Raw genomic sequence first — 10809 nt, forward strand, 5'->3', positions numbered from 1 at the left:
TACCACACCTTAGATGATGTGGTGATGCGAGCTCCTCAGAGCCATTGGATCCGAGATCCAACAGATCCTAGGTGGTCCGAATGGTTTTTGCAAAAAAGCCCTCAAAGAGTTTGGAAACTGCTCACCCACCACAAGGTTTATCATCTGACCCGACGTGTCAGAGGGTCCTGAACTTGATACAATGATGTGAATGTGAATTAAGAAGCGTTCCCTCTGTATCTGTGGCGCGAAACTTTCATTCCCCTAAATCCCCCCCAAAATCCCGAAGAAGCTTCCTGGTAGCGGCGATCAGCGATGGTGTTCCTGCAGCGCAGCAACCCGCGAAAGCGGCCACCGCCGGCGCCCACAGCACCCGGGCCGCCGCCGCCGCCGCCGCCGTTAGCGACATCGTCCGTGCCCACCCCGGCCGAACCCTCCGCCGTCGACGCGGCAGCCGCGCTCCTTGCGGACGCCGGCTGCACGCTCCTCGTCCCGCCGCACCTGCCCCCTTCCCTCCCGTCCGCGCCCACCTTCGTACCCCGCCTCACCCGCGCGCTCGCCGCGGACCCCGCGGCAGACCTCCCCGCGCGCCTCCTCGCGGGGCTCGCTGCCTTCGCCGAGTCCCCCACGCGGCTGCGCCAGCTACTCCTGCCCACCTCCCCGCGGTCGCAGAGCCTGGCGCGGGTGCTCCTCTCCGTCCCCGCGCTCCAGCCCGGTCTCCTGGGGCTCCTCCTCGACAAGCTGCCCGAGCACTTCGACGACGACGCGCTCGATGGGGTGCCTCTGCAGGACGACGTGGGGAGGCTTATCGTTGCTCAGTTCCGCTGGCTTGATTTCCTTGTCGATGCCGACACCTTTGTCACCAAGCTTATGGAGGTGCTCTCGGTAGCACCACCCCGGCTCAAGAAGGAGATCATCGGTTCGATCCCGGAGATTGTGGGCGACCAGAGCCATGCTGCTGTGGTCTCCGCTCTGGAGAAGTTGCTGCAGGAGGACTGCCAAGTCGTGGTTGCTGTGCTCGACACTTTGTCAAACCTTAACCTCGATGCGCTGCTGCAGGAGCAGGTGATTGTTGCAACGATTTTCTTTCTTCTTGTTTTGTGTATGATGATGTACATTGTGGCTTAACAGTTGTCTTGTGCTGTGGGAATATTTGAAGGCGGTTACAGTTGCAATATCATGCATCCGGACGATTCATGCAGATCAGATGCCACACTTACTCAGGTTCTTGTTGCTGTCTGCCACACCAGCCAATGTTGGCAGGATTATATCGCAGATCCGCGAGCAACTGAAGTTTGTTGGTGTGGTGGATCCACGTGCTGCTCGGAGCAAGAAGCTGAAAGGGAAGGCATCAGCAACTAGCACTGATGGAGCAATCCTTGATGCCTTGAGATCAGGCCTCCGGTTTAAGAATGTAGGGTATCTTAATCTACACCGTATCTCGGAATGCAGCACTGCACGTTGGAGTTTCAACTGGAATTTGCTTTCTTATTGATGCAGATGCTTTGTGAGGCCTTCTTGAAGGAGTTGAAATTAGTTGACCATGCAAGGGATCACAAAGTGATTGATGTTTGGCTCATCATGCTCATATATGCCAATGGGGGTGCTCTGCAGAAAAGTGCTGAGAAAATACTGAAATCCAAGATCTTACAAGGATATATCCGGGAGACATTGTTTCACCAATGCATTCATGGAAATACTGAATTAGTAAAGGTCAGTTCTTCGGTATCTCGTAATGACTGTCAAGTGAGCACGTATGTTTGCCTACCCATGCTGACTGAGACATAAAAACTTGCACTAGGACCATTTTATGTCATATCTCTCAGTGAGCGATTACCTATTGGCTTGCAAGGAAGACAAGGCTAGAGAATTTGCTACCTATTTGTTCACGGCTTTGTTTGAAGAATTCAGTGATACTTTCTCCAGGCAAGAGGTACCCCTTTGTTGCCAACACTTCTGTTTGCTGTCGTGAATGTACTGAAAATCAAGAACTTACCAATGTAGGCAAATTGGGTTAGTATGCACTGTTGATTTTTGAAAAAAATAATTTCCCTATAATTCAGGATTTCAGGCAGGCTGTTTACCGAATTTTGTTGCATTTCACATATATTTACATTTTTTTGGTGAAATAAAACTTGAACATGCTCTACTGAATGCATATGCATAAGTCCAGCTAATGAACATAATTCTTGGAAGGGCTGTTTAGAAATTCTGATTCTGATACTGCTTCCTATTTCGTATAGTTTTACTGTTTTCAACCAGTTGGCTTGCATTTGAGAACTAATTAACTAATTCAAAAAGTAATCTGTGCAATTGTTGTCGTAGTTGCCAAAATACCACTGTTGTGCCAATGAAACATCTGAGTGATAAGGTTGTGTGTTGTCACTTGTCAGATTAGCTGCAGTAGTACCATTTGAGGTGGTGACTGGACAGCTATTGGTTTGTAGCTGAATTTTTCTACGTTTATCTGCAAACTATAAGGCTTAGGCAGACTATCATCCTTCTGTTGGGAATCCATCCAATTAAACTTTCTTGGCGCATATACCAGTTTCTCTTATGTTTCATACCCAGTTTTCTGTTGTTTATATATTTTGTCTGTTCTTTGTTTGGTAATGTCCTACCATTTTGTGCAGCTCGTAGGCTCATTGATAACTCATATAGGTTCTGGGATCAGTTACGAAGTTTCTTCTGCTTTGGATATTATGATTTCTTTGACATCCAACAACTCTGAGGAACTCATCCCTATAGCTTCACATATAACTGGTATTGTTATTTCTGAAGTCTTATGTATTTAGTGCTTGCTACTGAGGAATAATTTGAATTACATTGACTTTTACTACATAGGTATTTTAGATTATCTGGAGAGTTTTCATGAAGATAATCTTCGAAAGGTTTGCGAAATATTTTTAATCCGTTACTCCTATTTTTTTCTCATGATAAACATCAGTTATGAAAAAAGTAGGTTTACGAGATCTTCTGTCAATTGGCACTGGCTGCTGGCTTCAATACTAGTTCAGGTGGCTCTTCTGTTGCTAATGAACTTCTTATGGTAGTGAGAAAACAGGTATGATTACATTTATGACTAGGCTCATCCAAGAAGGCTTTTTAGGGTTTATGGCTTTCAATTATTGTTTTCCGTGTCTGCTTGCACTTTGTAGGTTAGCAATCCAGATATGAAGTATAAGAGAATGGGAATAATTGGGGCTTTAAGGATAGTTTCAGCTATTGCAGATGCAAATGCTGCTGTGAACTACTCATCATCTCAGGTTTGCTTGGTCATGATGAAATTCAAGATAAATGTTGTTTTCGTGTTAAAACAACCATGCTGAATGATTCTGTCACTTTCTGACCTCCTGGGTATATAAAAATACATTTGTATGTAAATGCTAGCATTTACAGGAGCATCTGTAGCAGCACCTATTTATCTTTAAAATTAGCCAAAAACTTTTAATGTCCTGTGCTAGTTCATTTGAAAGTGATACTTGTACGATATAAATCATGACATTACTTACTAGACAGTAAGAGTTTCCTACTGATAATTAAAGAAATACTCTGTTAGTTAGATGCTTCAAAAATAACATGAGCAATGGACAAAGTAGTACCATGGTTTTATACAAGTGAAGCAAGCATCAGCATTAGGAACACACACCTAAATTGTATACCTAACCTGGTGCTGGATTCCCTTTTTTGTCTCAAGCTGTGCTTCTTGCATCTAAAATATCCGAGATCACGGCAGCTACCTTTTCCGCCTTCATGAAATACTGCTGTTGCTTTGTTAGTTATAAATTTGTTTTGTTTGGCAGCAACCAAATTGTGAGGAGGCCCTGGGACTGCTAAATATGACTGTTAACTCCTGCAAATTTGTGACGTTGCCCTTAATTCTTCTCTATGATGAATTATCTGCTTTATTTGAGAGCAATGTTCTTCATTCTGCAATTATTGAGTGGTAAGCATAGAATGGTTGCTACTGCATGCGGAAAAAGGAGACGATCCATTTTTCTTCATGTAAGATAGCTCATTTCACTAACTGGCCTTTTCAGGGTTGGAGAACATGTTGCAGAATTTGATACCCTTTTTCTTGCTGATCTTGAGGATGGCCAGCTATCAGAAAAATATCTCTGCGAGAGCATTGAAGGTTAGCAAGATGCTTTGACAGTTATGTACATTTCTACTTGACACATGATGAAAGTAGAAGTGTAATTGACAAGACATTGGTTTCAGGGGAATTATGGATGAACTTGGATGGAAATATCTCCCCAGTATGCGTAAATATTTTGCCACTAGTGTCCACCTCGCAACAAAGGTACAATTCTAGCTGTTAAGGCCTTAATGGTCATTATTTGGTTGGTACTTGGTTACTAACTAGTCTGAATATGACCTATACTGGAATATTATAATACTGTTATGTATGCTCATACCAGGTCTCAAGCCTGCTTGCAGATCCTTCCTTCCCAATTTCTACTACTAACTACCGTAAGTGCCATAGCCTTGTAATCCAGCATGTCTTAATGGTCAAACTAACTTTCTTGTTTATATCGAAGATTGAACGTTCAGGAAGTGAAGGCTCACTTGGTGGAATAAATGCACTCCTTGGCTGTCCTTTGCATCTTCCCTCTACAAAGGTTATACCGCTCAGTCTGCTCTCTAGAAACTTGAAGCGATACCCCTAACTTGTTAATTATACAGGAACACCATTCTTTTAAGTCTTAGTTTTGTTGCATTATGTATCTTAAATATTATTCTGCAACCTGCCTTTGCTCCGCCAGAACACACACAGAATGGTGCCACAAAAAAATTGCAAGTTTCTTTAGAGCTGACGAAAAGTTTCTCTAGAACTGGCCTACATGTAATCAACAATACTATAATAGTTTCTCATAATAAATGGTAAATCACAAATTCTGGTTTCATATAATCAATCGCTACCATTCATATAAAAAAAATATCAACCTGCAGATGTCAACGGTTCAAAGTTGTTTTGAAAAACATAACAAATGCAAATATATTAGTGCAAATGTGTCACTACTTCTGTATAATATATAGAACTTCCAAAAGTAGTTTTATACTATCAGAGAGATGTCCTTCAGTGACTGAAAAATAATTAATCTTGGTTTGGATTTGAGAACGGACAGAACCTGGATGAATCTAGATGGGGAAGCTTGTCAGCACTGGAGAAAAAAACAGTGTGTCACTCACTGTACTTTGCGATAAACTGGATTAGGGAGTTGGTATGTTTTGAATCTTCTGGTTTTACTGACTAAACGCTTGAAATTATATGATATCTATATCTGAAATTGGTGGCATCATTGGCAGCTTAATGCTTTCAGCACACAAGTTGCGGCCAGAGTTGTTAATGTGTCACAAAGAGTAAGGGATGAGACAGCAGTTAAACTTTTGAAGCGTCTGAGAAATCTAATGTGAGTGTATTGCTTGAACAGTGATGAGAGTACCATATCTACTACACCTGGATAGATATTGCATGCTACTTGTACTGTATTCATCATCATTTATCAAAGAACCAACCTTTCACTAAATACTACTCCCTCCGTTCTTTTTTATAAGACGTTTTAGCCAGTCCGCTTTGAACTGTTTTGGGCGTGTCTGAAATGTGTAAAACATCTTATAAAGGAGAACAGGGGGGGTATTAATGGGGGATTGGATGGTGAATTTTTGTACTGTTTCTTTGAAATTTCTGATTCAAGCATGTCAGGCAAGTTTTTTCATCTGTGCTTGTCAATAAATATTTTTAAGTCTGAACAGAAACATTCTATTACAGTTTGCATTAGATATTAGAGAGCTTAATAAAGAAAAAGGAACATGTATGACTTAAGATATGTCTAGGATTATCATGTCTAGTGCACCCTTCATAATATTATGACATGATTGCCAAATGCACCTGACTTCTTTTGTTGAAAAAAATGCAGATTACTCGAGATTTTGTTAAACACCCTTCTTAAAATTTATCCTCTATCTCTACCTGAGCTGCGATATCTTGGGAATTATTCTGGGTCAACTAGCAGCAGCAAGTTCAACACTGGGAAGAAAATGGAGGAAGACAACATGGAGGGCCCATCTTCCAACAAAAGACAAAAGGGCCGCAAGGACAAAGCAGCTTCAGATAAATTGAATTCTGATGAGAAGCTCAAGCAATCTACGATACTGGATGCTTTCAAAAGAGCAGGTGTAACGATCACCCAAGAAACAAAGAAAGCATCTTCACGACCATTGCCAAGTGGAATGACGTCGAAGGATGTTGAAAGCGAGGCTAATAATCCTGGTGAGCTTGGGCATATAGATTTGATGGCAGCACCAGTTCAGCTGGATATGCAAAGATTTAAATTCAGAACACTCCATGTGAATTGTTTATCCTTATTAAAGTATTCAGAGGTATGCATTTGTTCAGTTTGACTTAATTCTTTGATTCTTTTAAAGTTTTATGGTCAAGTTCTCATTTATTTATTTTACAGTTTCAAGATTCAACTTATCCATATCATGAATCTGAGGTATTTGATTTCAACAACATAATATATAGCTACTAAAGTATGGTGTCATTATTGAGATTTTTCTGTTTTCGTTATTCAGCTGCCTTTATATCTCTATCTTCTACGTGATCTAAACAACAAACTAGATCATGTAAACCCATCAAGCAAGCCATTTTTTAATAATTCTCAAGCAAAATCCACTCGCGCTCATTGCCAAAAGAGCACAGAAGATCTTCTTAGCAAAATCCAGCCACTATTCTCGAGTCTACGGAAGCATCTAGATGGATCAATTTCAATGATGAAAGACAGTAAGCTTTGATTATCCTTTTCTGCTTCTAGTTCCTTCTATCGTGAATAGTATGAATTTTTTACAATACTACAATGCATTGTACTGCTGTACCCCTCCTTTCCTTTGCTTTGATCAATAACACAACGGGGCACTACTATTGCTATGTAGGATCAGATAGCAGCCCAGACAACTGGAGTTCACATTCGGATTCAGCAGGAAACCCGCACATACCATACGTGATGGTCTCCAAGTCTTCAATAGCCACTTCCGTATTTAAGGAGGTTCTTGGCTGCTACAGGAAGGTTGTAGCATGGATATCTTTTTCTTACTTCTGATAGTAAAGATGACTCAAATTGTAGCATTAACATAATATGGCACCTTTTGCAGCTACTTGGCACGCCAGATCTATTGAATCAAGCAAATATGTCAGCTCTGAAGGAGCTGCTACAGACTTTCCAGCCAACTGAAAATTTCGATGATGATCTTTCTGAGTTCCGTCCACCTCTGGTCCCTAGTAATGTTGATTATCTGTACTGTGGGGCATTTAAAATGTTTGAGGCTATTATGGATGCAGGTAATCAGCAGTTGCAATCTGTGCCAACTGCCAAAGTGATTCTCCATGTCTTACTGCAGTGTGACCTTTTTCCTAATCTCAATACCATGTCTTACTGCAGTGTGTTTGTTCTCACACATTTTGGCCTCTGACGTGCTAATTACCATGCAATCTATTTTAAATTCCATCATCATGCTGTTGGAAAAATCTGGGGAATCAAATGGGAAGAATATGCATGTAGGATGCTCCAAAGAGATTATTCCCTTTGTAAAGAAGCAGCTTAGGTTATCAGCTCATAAGCTGCTAACTTCTGATTTCCCTAATGAAGATACTGAAAATGGATGGCAGAGTAAAGTAAGCTAAAACACTTTTTAACATATAAATGTGCAATGCCTATAAGCATGCACGACTAATTCCTAAGAGGCTAACAAGTTCCATGTTTATTGCTTGTCAGGGTGATCTTATACCAAGGATATTACAAATATACCTCAGGAATAGTGAGTCGACTTCAGTTCTGCTTGATGAGCTGGCTTGCTCGGTGTTGCCTCAGGTGGTCCATCTCGATTTGTTGGGTCATGTTATCAGAGTCGATATCAGTTGGGTTGTTGTTCTTTTCGCCTTGGAACACTCATTTTTAGAATTTTATTCCATCATTGAAGGTAGCTTCGCTCAAAAGTAAAAGTACTACCCAAGAACTGTCGCATGGGTTTCCAACATTGTGTTCTTCCACCTTCCACTCCTGGTACCGTGTGCTGGTAAGTATCTGATGTCCAGAGCATTTTCAAATATCCGATATTTATTTGTTTTCTCTTGTATTTTTTGGGTTACTAATGCAGCATGAGGAGAATCTTGGGAATTTTAACAAGATGGTAAGTTGTTTAGTTACACATACTACACTTAGTTGCTAATATTTATTCTACTGTCAGCACTATGTTACATTGTTGTCTCTAAACATATTAAAAAGTATCCCTTAATGTTTGAGCAATTTCTTCCCTCTTCTCCAGGTCAAGCAAGCCTTGAAGACTACATCACAATCAGGAGTAGCAGTGGAAAACGTTATGGATGATATTTTCAAATCAGTAAAAGTGTTTGTTTCTCTGACAAATATATGTAAGATTCACGAGAAGGTAAGTTGCAATGAAGTCACTCGTGTAGAGATACTAATATAATTGATCACCTGATGCAATGGAAATGGTGTACTGTGATGTATGAGACTGCTGGTTGAAAATGATGCATCTCACATCGAATCACAAAATATAGGTTGCTATGCATGCAATGGCAGTTAAATATGGGGGGCGATTCATTGATGCATTTCTTAAAGGTGAGAATCTGTGAATTGATAAGCTTTCATATACTTTCATTAGGTGTATTCTTATTGCTGCCTTTGAGTGAAAACATGTTCAGTTTAACGCTCCTTTTTATTTTTGCTGCAGCCTTCAACTTTCTAGAGACGCAATTTGGGCAACATGGCGGCGATATAGTTAAAATGGTAAATAACTGTAAATGTTACTCCCTCTGTAAAGAAATATAAGAACGTTCAGATCACTACTTTAGTGATCTAAACACTCTTATATTTCTTTACGGAGGGAGTATTTGTTATTTACTTCTTTTAGCACCACTCAATAGCTGCCTTTTGTCCTGCCAAATTACAGTGGCTGTTTACTGTTAGTACTGACAAGTAAAACTTATGCAGATAAAAGAACTTCAGAAAGCAACAAGAATAATCCAAACTATATGTGCAGAGGCAAAGGTAGAATTGGTAGCCTTTTAATTCTCACCAGGCACAATCGATAATATTTGATCATCGATGTTCATACCATAAATTATGTGTTCCATGCTTAGAAAAGTATTTCGATCTTGTTTAGGGTTACAAGCGAACAATGATCACGAGCAAGATACCTGCCACAAAGAGATCCATGGAGCGGTTTCTCTTCCAAGTGAAGGCCCTCCTGGAACACTGCTCTAATGTGGAGCGTTGCTGGATTGGTAAACATTGATCTGATTTGCAATTTCTTCACAACTATGCCTAGCTATACACAGACTGCAGTTAGCTAGTTAGTATACTACTCCCTCCGTCCCAAAATAAGTGACTCAACTTTGTACTAACTTTGTACTAAACTTAGTACAAAGTTGAGTCACTTATTTTGAGACGGAGGGAGTACAACACTATCAGCCATATCTCATTTGGATCTACGATTTTCAGCAATGCCAACTACTTTTCTCCATTTTTGATAGGTAATCTGAAGCACAAGGATTTGCATGGGCATGTGGTAAGCTCTCAGGTGTACGGCGACGTGGATGGCGACCCAAATGATGCAGAACAAGAACAGATGGAGACTGATCCTGAAACTCCAGCCGACGAAAATGACAACATCGTGGATGATGATGAGACAGAAAACGAGGCAACACCATTGGATGATTGACCTCACACACGGTACCAATCTCGAAATGTTTCCAATGTAATCATATATATTGTCCCACAGATTTTATTCTTGACATGTATGTACAGTACATTGCAATGCACACCGTGCTCGCATGACATACTGAAATGCCAATTCAGAAATGTAGATCAAGGTATCATCTGCTTTGCATAGAAATCTGGAAGTCTCAATCAGGAATTCAGGATCGCATATACAGGGCATCCTATATACAGATCACCACCATATCTCATTTCATAACATGTCATAACATAAAGCAAGTTCTTGTCACATACTGTAATAACAAAAGCCACAAGAACCAAACACGCAAACTCATAGATAGACAAACATGGCTGGAGTAAGGATGAAAGGAAGCCTAGCACTGGTGCACTGACGACGCTGAGCAAGAAACGCATCAGATGGCCTTGGCTGACGCGGCGGCGGAGGCAGAGAGGTCGGCGAGTAGCGGCTCCCTAGTGGGTGGCGCGGTGGAGTTGGCTGCGGGGGAGTCGTCGGGGTCGTAGTTGGGGTCGAGGGCACGGTCCATGGCGCGGCGGCCGGTCTCGAGGCAGGGCTTGCAGGCCATCTCGATGGTGATCCAGCCCAGCACCACCGCAGCGATCGCGATCACCGCGGTCACCACCGCCCCCATCGGATCACAACCCTCCCTTGTGCGACTCGCTTGCCAAACGCGGATCTGGAGGTTGAAGATGACTGACCAAGCAAGGAATGGTATGGTTACGACAGTTATTAGCCGGCTTGGTTGTCGGACTGGACGAGGATTCTGCCGGCTCGCCGAAGCTTGTGCGGATGGGCTCGCTCGTCTGGACCTGGATTTCTAGTGTACTACTGTACTGGGCCGCTTATTTAAGCTGGGCCGTGGTATTTCTTGTTTGATAGGTTTGTCTAAAAAAAAGGTGGTCGTGAAAGAAATCGATCTGGGGTGGAGCGCCGGAAATTGTTGTGCGAAATCACTAATTGAGAAAGTACTTTCATAAAAATCACTTCCACCTTTTTAAGTCGGGACAAGACTCTTTTTTTCTAGATCCATTTATTCAAAACGATTTATCTCTTAACCCGTGCGTTCAAATC

The 10809-nt window shown here is 41.7% G+C and overlaps 2 protein-coding genes across 2 annotated transcripts; one reads left to right on the plus strand and one right to left on the minus strand.

The window, feature by feature from the left end:
- Window positions 1-222: 222 nt before the first annotated feature.
- LOC125536933 (Fanconi anemia group D2 protein homolog) lies at window positions 223-9897 on the plus strand. The gene is made up of 30 exons (XM_048700226.1): window positions 223-1044; window positions 1139-1393; window positions 1480-1692; window positions 1781-1912; window positions 2613-2742; window positions 2824-2870; window positions 2942-3043; window positions 3138-3245; window positions 3783-3925; window positions 4020-4114; window positions 4201-4282; window positions 4401-4452; window positions 4521-4601; window positions 5109-5204; window positions 5290-5393; window positions 5901-6363; window positions 6444-6479; window positions 6559-6766; window positions 6916-7049; window positions 7135-7321; window positions 7422-7654; window positions 7755-7850; window positions 7960-8055; window positions 8137-8169; window positions 8305-8427; window positions 8561-8621; window positions 8734-8789; window positions 8994-9050; window positions 9166-9286; window positions 9536-9897. The coding sequence occupies exons 1-30, from the start codon at window positions 295-297 to the stop codon at window positions 9721-9723; spliced, it is 4482 nt and encodes a 1493-aa protein (XP_048556183.1). The 5' UTR covers window positions 223-294; the 3' UTR covers window positions 9724-9897.
- Window positions 9898-9948: 51 nt separating this feature from the next.
- Window positions 9949-10487, minus strand: LOC125536934. Its single transcript, XM_048700227.1, has one exon. The coding sequence runs from the start codon at window positions 10367-10369 to the stop codon at window positions 10133-10135; it is 237 nt and encodes a 78-aa protein (XP_048556184.1). The 5' UTR covers window positions 10370-10487; the 3' UTR covers window positions 9949-10132.
- Between the last annotated feature and the right edge of the window lie 322 nt (window positions 10488-10809).

Source organism: Triticum urartu, chromosome 2 (assembly GCF_003073215.2).
Source record: "Triticum urartu cultivar G1812 chromosome 2, Tu2.1, whole genome shotgun sequence".
Classification (NCBI taxonomy): domain Eukaryota; kingdom Viridiplantae; phylum Streptophyta; class Magnoliopsida; order Poales; family Poaceae; genus Triticum; species Triticum urartu.

What these genes read in the sequence shown, in the direction of transcription:
- LOC125536933 (XM_048700226.1), top strand. Translation starts at nt 295, where the DNA reads ATGGTGTTCCTGCAGCGCAGCAACCCGCGAAAGCGGCCACCGCCGGCG. An exon ending in ACTCCTGGTACCGTGTGCTG is followed by an intron (nt 8,056 to 8,136) that starts GTAAGTATCTGA and finishes TTACTAATGCAG; the next exon opens with CATGAGGAGAATCTTGGGAA. An exon ending in GCGGCGATATAGTTAAAATG is followed by an intron (nt 8,790 to 8,993) that starts GTAAATAACTGT and finishes AAACTTATGCAG; the next exon opens with ATAAAAGAACTTCAGAAAGC.
- LOC125536934 (XM_048700227.1), bottom strand. Translation starts at nt 10,369, where the DNA reads ATGGGGGCGGTGGTGACCGCGGTGATCGCGATCGCTGCGGTGGTGCTG.